This window comes from Schistocerca serialis, chromosome 1 (genome assembly GCF_023864345.2).
Source record: "Schistocerca serialis cubense isolate TAMUIC-IGC-003099 chromosome 1, iqSchSeri2.2, whole genome shotgun sequence".
Lineage (NCBI taxonomy): Eukaryota > Metazoa > Arthropoda > Insecta > Orthoptera > Acrididae > Schistocerca > Schistocerca serialis.
This window is the reverse complement of record NC_064638.1, coordinates 703,276,079-703,295,176: the sequence shown is the minus strand read 5'-3', so window position 1 is coordinate 703,295,176 and position 19,098 is coordinate 703,276,079. Positions and strand designations below refer to the sequence as shown.

The 19,098-nt window shown below is 38.0% G+C and overlaps 1 protein-coding gene across 1 annotated transcript in view; it reads right to left on the bottom strand.

The window, feature by feature from the left end:
- LOC126480902 (uncharacterized) overlaps nt 1–19,098 on the bottom strand; it is a 750,870-nt gene that overhangs the window by 85,364 nt on the left and 646,408 nt on the right. The window contains exons 5-9 of the mRNA XM_050104302.1: nt 13,946–14,152; nt 11,783–12,082; nt 10,952–11,293; nt 9,600–9,838; nt 3,131–3,261 (exon numbers count right to left, since the gene is read on the bottom strand). Coding sequence (XP_049960259.1) covers nt 3,131–3,261; nt 9,600–9,838; nt 10,952–11,293; nt 11,783–12,082; nt 13,946–14,152 — 1,219 coding nt within the window. The remainder of the gene's footprint in view (nt 1–3,130; nt 3,262–9,599; nt 9,839–10,951; nt 11,294–11,782; nt 12,083–13,945; nt 14,153–19,098) is intronic.

Below are 19,098 nucleotides of genomic sequence, written 5' to 3'. Positions count from 1 at the left end.
CATGGTCACCACTGAACATGCAGTTCAGTACAACAAAAATGTCTTAAATTCACTGACACAGAATCCAGCTGGCTTTCCACCACACAGAATGTAAGACAGGGCTGCAGTCTTTCATTCCTACTGTTCAATCTGTATATCAAAAGACCAACAAAAGAAATAAAAGGAAAAATCAGGACTAAAATTTGGGATGAGAGGATATCAATGATTCACTATCCTCATTGGAGGTGAAGAAGAATTAATGGATCTATTGAAAGGAATGACAGTCTAATGAGCACATAATACAGACTGAGAGTAAACTGAAGAAAGACAAAAGTGATGAGAAGTAGAAGGTATGAGAATTGTGAGTAACTTATTGTTAAAATTGGTGATCACAAAGTAGAAAAAAATTAAGGAATTCTGCTGCCTTGGAAACAAAATAACCCATGACAAATAATATACAATGACCATAAAAGCCCAAGAAAAATGGCATTCATGGCCAAGAGAAATCTACTAATATCAAACACAGGGCTTCAGTTTGAGGAATAAATATGAGGGATATTGATAAGCAACGCAACACATGTTTTTCTCATCCAATTTTAGTTTAAAGCTATGGAAATTGTTGTGGGACACCATGGAATATTCCCACTTCAGCCTCTTTAGTTTCACAAAGTTCCAATAGGTGGCACTGCTAAATGTAGCCTCAAAACTGCCATCTGTAACGGAGGTGCATTTCAAGCAGAGAGCTGTCATTGAGTTTCTTTTGGGAGAAAAAAAGAACATCATAGATATTCAAAGGTGCTTGCAGAATGTTTACCGGGACGTGACAGTGAACAAAAGCACAGTAAGTTCTTGGGTGAGGCATCTGTCATCATCACAACTAGGTTGCGCAAACCTGTGGAATCTCCATTGTGCCAGCTGGCTGCACACAGCTGTGGCTCCTGCAGAGCTGGAACATGCAGATACTCTCATTCAAGGTGACTGATGGCCCACAGTCACACACCTCCCTGTTCAACTGGATGTCCCTGTTGATGGTGCTGACACACTCATCCACCAATTGGGGCATTCAAAGGTGTGTGCCTGCTGGGTTCCTCAATGCCTAACAGAAGACTTCCATCTGTTTGGCCCAATGAAGGATGCACTCTACAGGAAGCAGTACATGGATGCTGGGGAGGTTATTGATGCAGCAAGATTTTGGCTCTGACATCAACAAGTAGAGTGGTACCATGCAGGCGTACAAACCCACCCAGTAATGTGGTGGAAGGCCATCACATTGAATGGAGATTATGTTGCAAAAATATGGTGAATAATATGGTATGTTGGAATCCTGAATAAAACCAACCTGCTTTCATAAAAAGAATGTATTGCATTACTTACTGAATGCCCCATGTATCTGAGAATGCATATCTGAAGCACAGGATTGTATGGTAGTGAATCATGCATGGATTGTGGGGAAACTGGAACAAAAGCAAACTGAAGAATTTGAGATGTGATGCTACAGAAGAATGTTGATATTAGATGGACTGTAAGGTAAAGACTCAGTGAAGAGAGGAAGGTAAGGAAATATTCTGACAAGAAGAAGGGACAGGACGATAGAACATGTCCTAAGACATCAGGGAATAAACTTGATGGTACAAGAGGGAACTGTAGAGGGTAAAAAATATAGAGGAAGACAGAAATTGGAATACAACAACAAATGCTTGAGAATGTAGGTGGCAAGTGCTGCTCTGAGATGAGGAGGTTGACACAGGAGCGGAATTTGTGGCAGCCCACATCAAAGCAGTTATAAGACTGCTAACTCAGAAAATCCGAAAAAATAAAGAACTTATCCCAACTAATTTACCAATTCATTTTAAGTAATTGGCATTCCCAATCAAGGTTTTATTTCCAATAACAAAAAAAACCAAGGTTCAAAGTCAGACACTCAAATATATCGGAACTCATTTACAGTCAGATTGTTTCTCCCATGGTCAATTGTATGTTGATCTTTCATAAAGCAGTAGTTCAGAGAATCAGTTCATACTCTTACCACAGAATATCCAAAAAATGAAAAACAGTGTGTATTCTCCAGTTCTGTAATTGTATTTTGCACAAAAAGTTTTTTTAAAAAAACTGTAAAAACCAAAATTGAAAAAAGGAAGTCTTTTTAATTCCTATCATACATACTTTATTATAATTTCGAGTTCTGTACATTCAAAGAGGGTGAAGTCACAATTTATATCCCGACACAATTCCCAGGGATAGCCTGGTTTAGGATGTATATCTGGTTCCCATTTATATTTAGCAAATGCTTACACTGTCAGGTGCAGCTGGAGAGCCATGGAATTACGTATATGAAATACTACATATACTACTACATACGGAATACTACATACATGGAACACTTTGAAATACTTCAGTTACAAATTCATGAAGAAATTCAACACAACCATTTGCAGCAAGTGTGGAACTGCATACACAGATAATTTAAACCAACTGCAGCAAGCAATTTGCAACAGTGCTCAGATGCAGTAATTTCAATATGTCTATGTTGTCAGTAGATTAATTTGGAATATTTTCAGTGATTTCAGCATGTCTATATTGTCAACAGATTAATCTGGAACAATGCTTTGTCATCATGACTATAAAACATGCTGCCTTATTCTTACTGCAATATTCGTTACAAGAGAAAATGTACAAAGATAAATCCCATGTTGTTAATATAATCAAGAACAGGTGTAGAGAGGTAGCTACATTAACAAAAATATTAAAAAATTTGCAGAGGCTGGTATGTTAGCAGGTAATCTGTAAGTTTTTCTTTGGAAAATTTAATTTTAAGTATGCCAAAATAAATTTTGAACTATCCATTAGAAAATTATCCAACATCTTGAAAAATAAAAATGATCTCTTCAAATATGCCATACTTGAACATTATTGAGAGATGAAAATGATGTGTCACATTATGATCCAAATTTAGTCCAGTGCACAGCCCTCACATGTCATATGCTTCACCACACATAATATAGATATTATATACTTGTTATATTACAGCAACTACCTCTTTTCATTTATAATTTTATCTTAAAAATTTCTCTCATAACAATTCATGCTACTGGAGACATCACATGATGTTATTTTCCACTCTACACCATTTCTATACACATAGATCACTCACCATCAGTATTGTCAGTATCTGTTATTTTTTGCAGCACTCTGAATGATCGAGACTGAATTGGAGCCCCATTTGCACCAGGAGGGCCCCAGCTCTGCTGCTGTTGTAACTGCCTAGGATTGTGCTCAGCCGTACTGAAGGAACATAAACTACATGTAAGTTTGTTAATTTTCAAAACTGGTGAGGTTAGATATCAAAAATTAACACACAGGATGTGATTACTAAGCTAAAAATGGAAGTATGAAATTAGTATGGCACAGATGAAAATAAATATCAGCTTGAAATTCTGCACCTAAATGGTCTCTGTAGATGTGTGGCAATAATAGGAAACAAAAGTTTGCTGCAAATTCTTTGTAAAATAGTGAGAAATATATCACAAATGAGAGCATGACTCTAAAATGATTTAGTGGCTCAGTTGTTAAGAAAGTTTTTTTTTATGAGTTTGCTAAGAACATTTCTACTTTGTCTTTTTGTTCTACTAGGGGTATCTGTATGAAACAAGTTGAAATTTTCTGTCAGAAATTCTAGTTTTACTTCGCTAATATTTATCAGTCAAAGTTGAAAATTACACACAACAGATCAGTGTAACAACTTCATTTCTTGTGCTGTTAAAATAGTTTCTACATTCTTCACAGATTTGGAAATTACACGAGTTGGAGGGAGAATCAGTAGAAATCAGATATTGTAACTGTTGACAGAGTTATTAATACACAACATTTATTTAAATTATCTAGTCACACAGAGTATTTCAGGTAAGAAGATAACATTGACTGTATATCCACAAGGCAAAATTCCAAATACCACTTACAGGCACTTTTAAAAGTAGGAAAACTTATACCTAACTTTCTGATCTGCTACTTCCTTCCTCAAAGAGGATAGAGGGATAGTTGGAGATGTTTGGAAAGAAGGAACAGATCATTCAAACCCTAGATAGAGAGGGACCCACACCTTCTGGGAAGACAATATGTCTTTGCTTCCACCCATAGCTGGGTCCCTTTTAATGTGGGGTCTGATGTGTCACATTATGATCCAAATTTAGTCCAGTGCACAGCCTTCACATGTCATATGCTTCACCACACATAATATACACTCCTGGAAATGGAAAAAAGAACACATTGACACCGGTGTGTCAGACCCACCATACTTGCTCCGGACACTGCGAGAGGGCTGTACAAGCAATGATCACACGCACGGCACAGCGGACACACCAGGAACCGCGGTGTTGGCCGTCGAATGGCGCTAGCTGCGCAGCATTTGTGCACCGCCGCCGTCAGTGTCAGCCAGTTTGCCGTGGCATACGGAGCTCCATCGCAGTCTTTAACACTGGTAGCATGCCGCGACAGCGTGGACGTGAACCGCATGTGCAGTTGACGGACTTTGAGCGAGGGCGTATAGTGGGCATGCGGGAGGCCGGGTGGACGTACCGCCGAATTGCTCAACACGTGGGGCGTGAGGTCTCCACAGTACATCGATGTTGTCGCCAGTGGTCGGCGGAAGGTGCACGTGCCCGTCGACCTGGGACCGGACCGCAGCGACGCACGGATGCACTCCAAGACCGTAGGATCCTACACAGTGCCGTAGGGGACCGCACCGCCACTTCCCAGCAAATTAGGGACACTGTTGCTCCTGGGGTATCGGCAAGGACCATTCGCAACCGTCTCCATGAAGCTGGGCTACGGTCCCGCACACCGTTAGGCCGTCTTCCGCTCACGCCCCAACATCGTGCAGCCCGCCTCCAGTGGTGTCGCGACAGGCGTGAATGGAGGGACGAATGGAGACGTGTCGTCTTCAGCGATGAGAGTCGCTTCTGCCTTGGTGCCAATGATGGCCGTATGCGTGTTTGGCGCCGTGCAGGTGAGCGCCACAATCAGGACTGCATACGACCGAGGCACACAGGGCCAACACCCGGCATCATGGTGTGGGGAGCGATCTCCTACACTGGCCGTACACCACTGGTGATCGTCGAGGGGACACTGAATAGTGCACGGTACATCCAAACCGTCATCGAACCCATCGTTCTACCATTCCTAGACCGGCAAGGGAACTTGCTGTTCCAACAGGACAATGCACGTCCGCATGTATCCCGTGCCACCCAACGTGCTCTAGAAGGTGTAAGTCAACTACCCTGGCCAGCAAGATCTCCGGATCTGTCCCCCATTGAGCATGTTTGGGACTGGATGAAGCGTCGTCTCACGCGGTCTGCACGTCCAGCACGAACGCTGGTCCAACTGAGGCGCCAGGTGGAAATGGCATGGCAAGCCGTTCCACAGGACTACATCCAGCATCTCTACGATCGTCTCCATGGGAGAATAGCAGCCTGCATTGCTGCGAAAGGTGGATATACACTGTACTAGTGCCGACATTGTGCATGCTCTGTTGCCTGTGTCTATGTGCCTGTGGTTCTGTCAGTGTGATCATGTGATGTATCTGACCCCAGGAATGTGTCAATAAAGTTTCCCCTTCCTGGGACAATGAATTCACGGTGTTCTTATTTCAATTTCCAGGAGTGTAGATATTATATACTTGTTATATTACAGCAACTACTTCTTTTACCTTCTAAAACTCACTTGAAGAGAGAACTAACAGAGTTCCGTTTCTTTTTTAACTGTTAAATTTGTCTACTGGCAGTCTGTGGAATTTTGCTACATGTGGTAAGAACCTGCAGCTCGTTTTGTCGCCTTAAAATTTTATGGTTTTTATTCTATGTACAATATTTTTTTTATGTTATACTAAATCAGTAATCATTTTTGTTGCTGACAATCAAAATCACTATCAGCTGAACAGTGATCTACATAATCGCAACACAATATAGAGAAATAATTTTCACATAGCCTTTGTCTCCACATCTATGGCTCAGAGTGAGTTATGTACTCTGGTGCAAAGTAATTCAACGAGTTTGTGTTTAACATAAAGCAAGAAATTGAGAATAATAATTAGTCCAAAAGAAAATTAGAAGCATGCTTTATTATCCACTCTTTCTACAAATTATCTGAATACCAATATTTAAAGAATAAAGTTCTGTTAACTACATGGCAAAAAAGCAAAGTTGATTGTAAAATTACATGACAAATAGTAATGTACTGTAAACATGAATCAGTTTTTGCAGATTTAGATAACTATTTTCTTTAAAAAATACCATTGCAATATTAACCAACCAATATGAAACAAACAGTAACTATTTAAAGTAAATTAGGAACAGCAGCCTTTTGAAAAGAAGCACTTTTTATTTGATTAAATTTAGCTGACATAAGTATGAATGGCATTAAACTGTATAGTGAAAGATTATGGTTAATATGTATATGGAGTAACTTTCTGTTCTATGTTTGTCCTTTCTTGATACTTACCTTAACTCATTCCCCATTTCTAAGGGTTCTGCTATATGAGATCTACAGAAGACAGTGAATAAATGAATGGAGCTTTTGCTCAGACTGGACAAGGATGGGTGTACAAAGCAATACACTTCATACCAAATGTATGCTTATTATCAAAAGTATGATCATATGGGGTTTCAAGTGAAAGTTGTGACTGGATTGAGGATTTTTTGGTAAGAGGGCTGCAACAAGTTAACTTGGACAGAGAGTTGCTGACAGGTGTGGAACTAGCTTCAGGCATGCCTCAGGAAAGTGTGTGAGGACCCTTGCTGGCCATCTTGCATATTAATGACCTTGTGGACAATATTAAGAGTCTCCTGAGACTTTTCACTGATGATGCAGTTATTTATAACAAAGTAGTATGTGAAAGAAGATGCACAAATGTTCAGTTATATTTGATAAGATTTCCAAGTGGTGCAAAAATTGGCAATTTGCTTCAAACGTTCAAAAATGAAAAATTGTGAACTTTATCAATGAGTGACAGCTGGAATCAATTAATTTATACAAATACTTGAGTGTAACAATTTGTTGGGATATGAAATGGAGCAATCAAATAGACTCAGCTGCATGTACTGCAAGTGGAAGACTGCTGTTCATTGGTAGAATACCATGGAAATACAAACAGTTTACCAAAGAGACTGACTGAAAAACACTCCTGTGATCCATCCTAAAATATTGCTCAAGTGTGTGGGACCTGTACCAAATAGGACTAACAGGGGATATAGAAAGAGTACAAAGAAGGGCAGGATGAATGGTCACAGGTTTCCTTGACCCTTGGAAGAGAGTTATAAAGATGTTGAAGAATGGAACTGGCATACACTTGAAGATAGACATGAACTATCCATGAAGACTCAACTAGATGGTTTCTAGAACCAACTTTAAGCGATGAATCTATGAATATATTACAATCCCCTGTGTATAGTTTCTAAGAAGTAGTTATTCCTGTACTCCAAATATGAAGGAAACAGGAGAATGTCCTAATATCTGGTACAATGGGCTGTATCCTCTGCCATGCACTTTACAGTGGTTTGCCAAGCATGGATGTAGAGGTACATAAAGATGTAGATGTACAAATGGTGTGGTATGGCTAAGGAGATGATCCTGACATTCACTTGAATGTGGTTTAGGCTGAGATGTAACTTGCTTGTTAGGAGATCTGCTTGATGAAATATTCAGGAACAAATTCATATAGGAGCAGTTGATACACTTTTCAAGTAAAATATTCAAATTTTTCATGTTGTATGTAAAGTACACCAGGAGATGCATTCAGTACCTTCACTGCCCAATAATGATGGTGATGTTATTGATGACAGCACCCCTAAAACAGTTTTCTGAAATTCCTTCACAAAAGAAGACGAAGTAAATATTCCAGAATTCTAATCAAGAACATTTGGCAACATGAGTAACTTAGAAGCAGATATCCTCAGTGTAGTGAAGCAATGCAAAACAATTAAGAAAGGTAAGGCCTCCAGTCTAGACTATACATCTTCAGACTATGTTGATACAATAGCACCATACTTTGCGATCATATACAACCACTTGCTCATAGCAAGATCTGTGCCCTAAGACTGGAAAGCTTCACAAGTCACACCTATAACCAAGAAGGGAAATAGGAATAATCCACTGAATTACAGACCTGTATCAATAATGTCAATTTGCTGTAGGATTATAGAACATACACTGTGCTCAATCATTATGAATTCAGAGTTACCTACAAATAAAACGATCAATTGAAAAATAGCCAAAACGGATTCAGAAAATATAGTTCTTGTGAAACACAACTAGCTCTTTATTCTCATGAAGTAATGAGTGCTATTGATAGGGGATGTCAAACTGATTCCATATTTTTATAATAGAGGGAAACATTCCACGTACGAAAAATATATCTAAAAACTCTTTGTCTTCAAATATGTCTGCTTGTGTCTGTATATGTGTGCATGGATATGTGTGTGTGTGCGAGTGTATACCCGTCCTTTTTTCCCCCTAAGGTAAGTCTTTCCGCTCCCGAGATTGGAATGACTCCTTACCCTCTCCCTTAAAACCCACATCCTTTCGTCTTTCCCTCTCCTTCCCTCTTTCCTGATGAGGCAACAGTTTGTTGTGAAAGCTTGAATTTTGTGTGTATGTTTGTGTTTGTTTGTGTGTCTGTCGACCTGCCAGCACTTTCATTTGGTAAGTCACATCATCTTTGTTTTTTAGATATGATTCCATATTTTTATATTTCCAGAAGGCTTTTGACACAGTTCCTCACAATCGAATTCTAATTAAATTGTGTGCCTATGGAGTATTATCTAAGTTGTGTGACTGATTTCATGATTTCCCATCAGAAAGGTCAAAGTTCATAATAACTGATGGAAAGCCATACAGTAAAACAGAAGTTTTATCTAGCATTCCGTAAGGAAGTGTTAAATGTCATCTGTTGTTCCTGACCTATATAAACATTGTAGGAGACAATCTGAGCAGCCTTCTTAAATTGTTTGCAAATGATGCTGTCATTTACAGCCTTATAAACTCATCAGATGATCAAAACAAATTGAAAAATGATTTAGCCAAGATTCTGTATAGAGAAAAAAGTGGCATTTGACTCTAAATAATGAAAAGTGTGAAGCCACTGACATGTGTACTAAAAGGAATCCACTATATTGCAAAATTCTTTGGGATTACAATTACAAATAACTTGAATTGGAACAATCACATAGATAATGTTGTGGTGAAGGCAAACCAAAGACTGTGATTTATTGGCAGAACACATAAAATGTAACAGGTCTACTGAAGAGACTGCTTAAACCATACTCGTCTGCTCTCTTCTGGAACATTGCTGTGTGGTGTGGGATCCGAATCAGATAGGATTGATGGAGGACATCAGAAAGGTTCAAAGAAAGGCAGCTCATTTTGTATGATTGTGATAAGGTAGAGAGTGCCATCGATAAGGATACATAAATTGGGTTCCTGGACATGATTATGTCAAGGAATTTACCTGGGAGGACCAAGAATAATGGTGGGCTAGAATGGATCCAAGTAATCAATTATTGTTAATTGTTATTAAGGTTTGTGAGGGAAGCAGTCATTAAAAGAGAGTTGCAATACATTCATCAACTTACATTTCACTGGTTCCAGGACCGCTTGGAGTTGGGCTTGTTGGTGAAGCTGAAGAAGGATTAAATTTGTTGTGAACATAGACTGGCTGTCTCTGTTGCACATGTTGTTGTGCTGATGGCTTTGATTGGCTGGGTGCTGGTTCACCTTCAATTTGGATTGGTATGATTCTCGTGTTTGTTTGCTGATTTGTTGCTGAAGGGGTTGACTTATTTGCCTGAACTGGAGTATCCCGTCCCTCCACCTGAAAGAAAGGTTTTTCAAAACTCACAATAGTCATCACTTCAGGTTTTTCATAAAAAAATGTGCAAAACCCACAGTAAATGTACAACATATGAATGTTAATAACTTTTTTGTCCATAGAGTGTATACTTACCAGTTGGCAAAATAGAAATGACAGAAGAAGCCTAACAAATACATATTTTTGAGTTTTACATCAGCTTGAAATAATGCAAGTATATACTAAAAATCCATGAAGTTGTAAATGAATGTCAGTATTTCTCTTCTTTTACAAATAATACAGAAGATGAAATGATAGGTGATTAACAAACTAAATGAAATGCTCTGGTATTATAGAAGATTCAAATACGAAAGAAAAGAGAAATCAGACTACAGTAATATATTCAGTGTATGTAATTACTTCAGTCTAGCTTGTGGGAGTAAGCACAGAAACTTTCATTATGTTTCAATCAGTCCTTCTACATGACCAGCTCTTTCACAGAGTCAGAATATGTACTCAATCCAAGATATAGTGCTATAATTATGTTCCTTGAAACTCCTGTAACTTCAAAACATGTACAAACAAATAAGAAATTTTAATTTATTTGAAGTGCACTTTCTTGTCCTCTCCCTTATGGGCTCAAATCAAAGCATTACACCCTCAGTATTGTTTTTCATAGCATAATCTATTTCTAATCAACTATTTAATTAGTACTAATCTATTATTTTGCCACAAGTAAAAATTCAAGTAAATAGGTAGAGTGACCTGTACCTTCTTTTAAGAGGTGACATGCCAAGTAGTGCTCTCAGAAACAAGTGAAGTGCAAAATAATATTCCTGGTTAAAGTTCGTGTGTTCCTTTCTCACAAAGGAATAAGGAATTGATTGAAACATGTCACCCTCTCACTTCTTTCCAGGTTTCCAGAACTTGGATCTTCATCTCCTGAAGATGAGCAATGACTTCCAACTTGTTCCTCTTGTTATGTACAGTTTTCTCAACAAAAATTTCCTCTTCATACAACTAAACAACTTTTTCAAAAAGTCTGTGTTTATTTATTTTTGAAACTGCCCTTGTGTGAAAGAGGTAATGTTCCAAAACAAAACTTGTGATGTGGCATTGGGGAGTAATCACACTTACTTGTATGGGTATGATCCGTGTACCACTTGGTGCGGGTGTGGGTGTGGGTGTAGGTGTTGGTGCTGCTGCTGCTGCTGCTGAGGGTTGTCTCTGCACAGGAGTTTCATCACGGTTGACCCAAGTTGGCACTTGTTGCTGCTGGGGGCGCTGACTCATCCATGGTGTTGGTGCTTTGTTCAGGGAAACGGGAGACAATGGACTGGCAGTCTTCTGCTGATCTTGCTGCTGCTGTTGTACTGGAGGTATGTAAATGGAGCCCACTTGAGCTCTTCCACCTTGTGGCTGTACAACAGGTGGGATGTAGATGCTTCCAGGTTCATTTTGTGGTGATGCAGGTTTTGCCTGTAAACATGAGGATTTCATACATGCTATGGAGTCGAGCAGTTCTCTTACACTTTTAGGTTTAGTGAAAAGAACTAATGAAACTGAATATTACCTGAACAGGATATATATAATTTTTTTGAATGAAAAGTAAAACCCAATTGTTAGTTGTCTAATCATATGGCTGTCAACAATAATTCACAGAACATCAACACATTCTCAACTGTACATTGTTGAACACAGAAGAAAGTAAATTGTGATTCATATATGACAAGAAATCTGAAACTTATAACTGGAGTGCAGCTATATTATCACAATATGTCTGTTTTGGACCAAACATCAATAAGACACTCTACTGTTTATTGTATATGACATACCAGAGTGATGTTTATTGTTGAGACATTATTAAATCTTACTCCACTATAGTTTCTGAAGTTACTTTTATAAAAACTGTCTGTATAACTGTATAATTAATTTTACTCCATCCATACAAATGAAGGGTCACCTTACCTGTGTTTGAGACCATTGTGGTGGCTGTGTTGTGGCTTGATTCTGATTAACTGGCTGAGGCTGAGGAGGTGGAACTGGAACTTTCTGCACTTGTGGTTGTGAGTGAGGTGGAGAAACTGGTGCCTTCTGCACTTGTGGTTGTGTCTGTACCTGTGGCTGTGGAGGAGGAGGTGGTGGAACTGGTGGTGACATTTGTTGGTTGCCTGTTGGAAAGACAGCGACTGGCATCTGAGGTTGCATAGCAGCCAAAGCTGATGGTGGGAGCTGGCCATGTGCCAGTGGTGATGTTTTTTGTTGTACCTGGAAAAGAAATTTGGCATTTTGATGGTGATGTAGTTAAAATATGTGGAAAATATTTTATACAGAAAAATCTGTACAATCCAGAATTCACATGAGATGAAAACCTATGTACAAGGATAAATACCCAGAACAGATCCACATTAGTTCAAAACAAAGGTAAGGAATACGCAAGAAATGTTATCTAACATACAGATAAAAATGTAGGACTATGTTACTGAATAAAGAACAAAAAGAAATTTTTAAATTCATCAATGTGATTTGCAAATCTGTAAATGGCACAATCACTCATGCTCAGAATCAAAGAACTCATCATCCGTCAAAAGAGGGATTGTTTGGAAATCACACAAGACCTATCATATATCCCTTGTAATGTTTCTTGACACAGCAGTCTACATTCCTATTAAATTTCTAAATGGGCCCATAGTTCAAACATTTTATTTTGTTAAGTAAATAAACATGTGGGCTGAAAGCTGGTGTCTTTGGTGACTTTCATTCATATTACCTGTCACTTGCTAAGAAGAATTTTTTTTGCTAGTTATTTGATCATAATTTCATTTTGAAGATATTGCTCTTGATAGTTGTCTTTATGAAGACAAGTAGGCCTTACCTGCTAATCTACATAACCACCAAAATAGATATTTCCAGGATGTGAACAAAAAATGAGATCATACAAGCACTCTTCTGCCGATTAAAAGGGATTGCATACACGTGCACTTAAAGATGAGAAAATCATCTTATGAAAAATTACTTTTGTGTGTTGGCATATTCTTTCAAAAGAAAGACTTTGCTTAAGCTAGTGCTATACAGATAATCATATTTATTCAGCTACCAAGCTTTCATTTGACAAACATTCCTGCCCCAAAAAACTGAAATCATTTCCACTGACAATATAGAATAATTGTGATCAAGAATCAGTCAGTATACATTTTCTTCAGTTATCCTGTGTATTTATATATCATTAAATTTTAATTAGAGTAAATGGTTTATGTTTTCCGTTTTCTCACTGCTGGTAAACATATGCTAAACACTTCTCCAATAACACTCAGTTGAATGTAATCAGTTGTTACATATAAATTAGATAAGGTCTTTCACATAATATCACAGTATGGAAGTATGATTAGAACTGGAATTCTACAAAAAAAGAGGGATGAGGGGGTATACATGATACCATTAACCACTTCACAGAAAAATATTTTAGGAAAAGAAACCATATTTTAACACAATCACTGTAGTGGACAGCATTACAGCACCACATAAAAAGTTTCTTCTTTAGCTCTGAACTAAAGATCAGCAGGCATCAACATTCTGCCACAAACAACTGTTTTGGTACATCAGATTGATATACATTCACGTCATCTCAAAATACTTGTTTTCCACTTTTGTTTTATCTGTGTTCCCTCTCTCTTCATTTCGATTCTCCCATTCACAAAAATTATTAATCACTACCCTACACATCCAGTATTTATTCTGACCTCAAGTCTTCTCCACTTTCTTCTGCTCCCCCCCCCCCCCCCCCCCCTCACCATTTACAACCTCAACCCCCTTACAACCCAACCCTCCACCCAGTTCCTCTATACACAACACTTTTCTAGCTTCTTGTTATTTCCTCTCATTTTAATATGACTGAAACTCCAATCTAATTTTTAATACACATCTCTGATGAAGACTGTAACCTCAATATCTTTGTAGACATAGTGCCTTACATTAAAAAGAATTGTATTTTGTCCCCACCAAGCAGAAAATTTTTTACTCATGTGAAAATAATGCAATTAAATTTCTGAGACATTTAGTTGGCAACAAGTCACTTTTACAGTAAATTATTAAATTTGTTTACTTGTAGAAAATGCATTCCAAGTTACTCACTGGCTGTTCTGGTACACCTTCTGCATTAGCATTTCGTGTTATGCGTCTCTGCATCCTGGGGCTTCGAATCTGTGACAGATCAAGGCCCCCTGGTGTGTAAGTGAAGGGCTTCTTATCCTTGGTCATCATTGCATTCTGAATGGCAGCAGGTGGCTCATAGGCGTTGCCTGTCTGCCCTACACGCCCACCTGTGCGTGTATCTGGAATCTTGAACAAGAAAAAAAAAAAGGTTAGCTTGCAAATGCTGTCAAATAGAAAGTGTACATATTAACTAGTTAGACAAATAGGTACATGTATTAAAACATAGACAGTTTTGTTCACAGTACAGTACTGTGAATTATAAGATCCAGATTTTCTCATCTGAGAGTGTAGATCAACTATATGTCATACTCAGGATGAGTTTTACTTGGTAACAAGTGGAATGAAAGCATCTAGAACAACATTCAGAAAACTCATTCTTTTAATAATGACAGACACTGTCTCCATTGGCTGAAATGCAATTGATCAAGCAGAATCCTTTTTTTATTTCATCTGAGAAGAAATTTGTAATTTGTTTCAAATACATCTCTAGAGTTCAAGTAAAATTTTCCTCCCTCCAACACATTTTTGAGGTTAGGTAACAAAGTAGTTACAAGGGGACACATCAGATCCAGCCTGTGCACACAGAAGTTCCCATTTTTTTCAGTGGCTTCTCATCTTTGTAAACACACAGATTTGCCTGCAATGTGTCGTTATGTGGCTCCTTTTCATCTACAATTATATAAGAACACCAGAAGTTCTTTGATTTGTGTTTCAACATTTCCAAACACAATTTTGCAATTTCCTCCTTCAACCCTGTTTCTCTGGAGACAATGAATGTGACAGCTATAGCGAGCTCTTCATAATGTTCTATGTGTATTCATTCATCTACATGTACACACACACACACATCAAAAGCCTAAGTAAAATGCATGATGGAAGGTGTGTTGTACCAAAAATAGAGACTTTCTGTCATCCTTCATCTGCAACTGACTTTTTGTTGATTTTGCATTTCTCAATCAGTTGGTAACCTTGACTCACAGTGGAGACAAAATTTTAAATTCTTTACAGAGAAACTGAAGAAGAAGCAACTCTGCACAAGTAAAACAAGGTTAAATAAATTGTGTAAATACCACTTCAATTTAACCCATTGGCTGTTACATGTCACAATGTAAATCACACTTTAGTCATGTGGCACGCCAACATTAATAATTATTGCTACAGATCTTTAGAATACTAACTGATTCATAGGTCCTGTCAGTGCATAAAAAACAACATGAATGAATACTGTGCAGTTACACGCACAGAAGAAGAATATATTTATATGGGTTCTCAATCACTGTCCCTGGACTATCAAAAGTCAGTTAATTTTTGCTGATTAGTGTTATTAGTATAGTATCATCAGCTTCAGAGAATGTTCAGCTTCACCCTCCTAAACATTTTTTCATATATAAACAACTCTGGCTGTTTCTAAGAAGGTCCAAAGTGATATTGCAGCTACAGTTGTCCCTAAGGATGCCAGTAATTTGTTACACTCATTGCTGGCATTGAATTTTTAATAGAAAATGCACATGACATTTTGGAAGGTGAAAGCAGCAAAGATGTTGAAAGCAGAAGTCAACTGTGTTGTGGTGACTTATGCATTGTTAAGAAAAGGAAGCTTAAGGCTGCCCCAAAGACTGGGAGAAAAACACCAATTAACCAATCAGATTGCATCAACAGGCATACAATGGATGCAAAGAAGTATAAGTGGCAAAGTTACTCAGTGTTCTGTAAGAGCCAGAAAACTATGTTCGACATTTACTTCAAATACGTGTCAGAAATTCATCCAAAGAAAGTGTTATACATTTTTATTGATGATAGGCAATCAATGCTTAACACATTTTGTTAGATGATGCCACTGGATCAGAGGAAGACTTATCTAACCAGTCTTGCGGACATTATTCCACCAAAATGCCCTGGGAAGATCACTAAGAAATGCTGGAGAAATTAGATGGAAAAACAAAGCATGCAGAAAATAAAATTCTAACTACTCTTTTGATGTTCGATCTAGACTGAAAAATATTGCAAATAGAAGGATGAGTTCTGATTCAGAAACACTGCATTCTTGAATAAAATGAGAAAAGAAAAATGATGAGAAGAGCTTCATAAAATAATTTCTTAACAGTCTTTCAAACTTGTTATAGCAACACTGCAAGAAACCCTTCTCCTAGCTTTACTACTACACAATCCAAATTACTATTTTACAGATTTTATAAGAAAAAATGCAATGTGGAGAAAGTTTCACAACACACATGGTTTATGAACCCACTAACACTAGCTTATTTTCTCTCTAAAAAGATCAGTGTGACTTGTGTTGTAGTTACAGGCTCAGAAATGTGAGTGGAGATTGTTCAAAGCACTACAAAGAACAGAGGGAGTGTGCAAGGCTGCAAAGAGAGACAAATAAAAATTATGGCCAGCAGAAGATCTGCTGGGAGTGTACCATGAATGCTGGGGTCATTAATTTAGGTGTGCCATTATGGTTATTACCACTCCTGAACCTGTTTTGTTCTCTGAATAGTTCCCATCATTATAAACATCTACTGCATATTCCTTGAGTTTGTAATTTTCTCCTAAAGTTACTGTACGTGCTGGATGGGACCACTGTTTGTAATATAAAGGAGTGTCTATGAAATGGGCTGTGTGTTCAATTTTTATATTCTTCAGCTATTGTGTGGAATTTATTAGTTAGAGGTGTAATGCCTGTTAGAATGCGCAATGCTACAGTTGATGTCATTCCTTGTGCCTTAGCAGTTTTTATGTTGATCAAGTGCTGGATTCTTCATACAGTTATATTTTCTTCTTAGTGTATGACTCCAAACAGGAGCTGCATATGCCAATATTGGTAGTATGGTGCCATTGTAAATTATTTCCATTGCTCCAGAACCAAGTTCCCAAATAAGCCTTGCTGATTTAGATAAAGAATGAGTAAGTTTCATACAGTTTTCAGTCACATACTGTATGTGCTCAATAAACAAATTTAGAATCAATAATTATACCAAAGTACCATAACCTTTCAACTTGTTGCAAATCATTATTGTGCAAAACAATACTAACTGTTGCTTTGTCTTTATGCCTTCTCCTTGTTAATAGCTTTATTTTCAACTTTTGCTAAATAAAAACGGATTTTTTTGTTTTGGGCCCAAGCTGTGAGTTTTTCCATTTCTCTATGCAGAGCTCCTCAGTAATAGTGACAGTTTCTGCTTTGGTCAATATGATTAAGTCATATGCAAGTGCTACTATCCTTGTGTCAGCTGTGTAATCCAAATACAGCAGAGAATTATACTGGATATTCCAAAAATCTGGGCCACAGCAAGCTTTCTGAACATCAAGACTGGCTATTATTATGTACTGTCCTTATGGTGTGCTTTCATCTATGAAGTTCTTAACAGCCAACATGCATTTACTATCCCTTTCTGTGGAGTAAATCCATACTTATAGTTGCCTAGGATATCCTTAGAGGAGACACGGTGCATACTCTGTTATTGCTTTTCCCTCCTTATGCAGAATGATGATGGAACAAAATTTGGATATTTCCATACTGTTTTCTTGACAAGGTTTGAGAATTGGTACTATTTTGGCTCTTTTTCACCATCTCAGAAAGCAAGCGTTCTTCCACAATTGTTATATAAAGAGGCAAGATAGTTGGGAAAAGCGCTATACAACTGAAGAAGAATCTTACTAGTAACACCATTTTCATCAGGCGTCTTCTTTGCAGGCAAGTTTGTTATTATTTACTCTATCTTTGTCTCTGTAAAATCTACATCATCTATTGTTTTGTTTGGTTGTAATGTTTGAATTTTTATTAGTGTATGATATTTCATGTCTTTTATTATATTGTCCTCAGGCACAAAATATTCGAGCATATAGGGTGCAGTTTTGATTAAATCCATTGTTGTCATGTTGTCACTTTTCCTTAGAATTGTCATGGGAGTATTATCTCTGATTTTCCCTGGAGCAATTTTAAGAGACAGACTGCATTCCAAGATGTTATTTCTTGGGGTCAAGCTGCAGTATTGCTTTCAGGACTGTGCTTTTGCTTTCTGAATAGCTGTGCTGTTCCTTCTTTTCTTTACAATATTGTTGCCTCCATAGCCCCCCCCCCCCCCCCCCCCAAATTCTGGCCTGTTTCTTTCAAGTTGTGTACCATTTCTTAAGTTCACACACTGAACCATGAAATACACTTCCATATCATAACACAACCTCCTCCATACTACACTGTTGGCACTACATGTGTAGGCAGGTAATGTTCTCCAGGCATTTGCCAAACCCAGCTGCTTTCACTGGATTGCCAAAGGGTATAACGTGACTGATTGCTCCAAACCACTCATTTCCAGTTACATGCAGTCCAGTAGCATCACTTTCTATATCACCTCATGTGTCGTTTAATATTAACTACAGAAATGTGGTGGCTTTTTAACTTCCTGCATGCAGTCATTGTGCTAGCTGCACTGCTCTTAGCACTTAGGATCTTTCCAGTGATTCCTTCCGTTGATTTCATAGGATTTTGTTCAACCATCCTCCACAATGCTCATCGGTCCCTGTCCACCACTACATGAGGTCTGCTGGTCTTGGCTTAGCTGTGATGGTTCTTTCATGTTTCCACATCACAGTCACGTCATAGACAATTGACTTGGGCAACTTCAGAAGGGTCGAATTGTCCCTGATGGATTTGTTACTCAGGTGATACCCAGTGACTAGACCATGTTCAGAGTCATGAGCTCTCCTGACTGCCCCGTGCCACTGTACTGCCTCTCTACTGGCAACACAGCATTACCCACCTCCTTTTATACCGGTTGGTCTCCCTCTTGTGATATTTAGTGGTCAGTTCCACATTACATTGGGGTATACAGAGATTTTTCATCACCTAGTTTATGACCTAAAATTCACCAAAGGTAAGTTAGCCAGCAACTACATTTTTCACTAAAAGCTTTTCAGAATGTATGATGGATTACTTAATTTCAAACTGTCACAGTAACTATAATCAATAATGAAAAGAGAGCAAGTTCATTGTCAAGTTGCAACATGAGACTATAAGGTACGAAAGAATCAAATGCTTTTATCAAATAGTTTTCTCAAAATTAAGTGAGAAA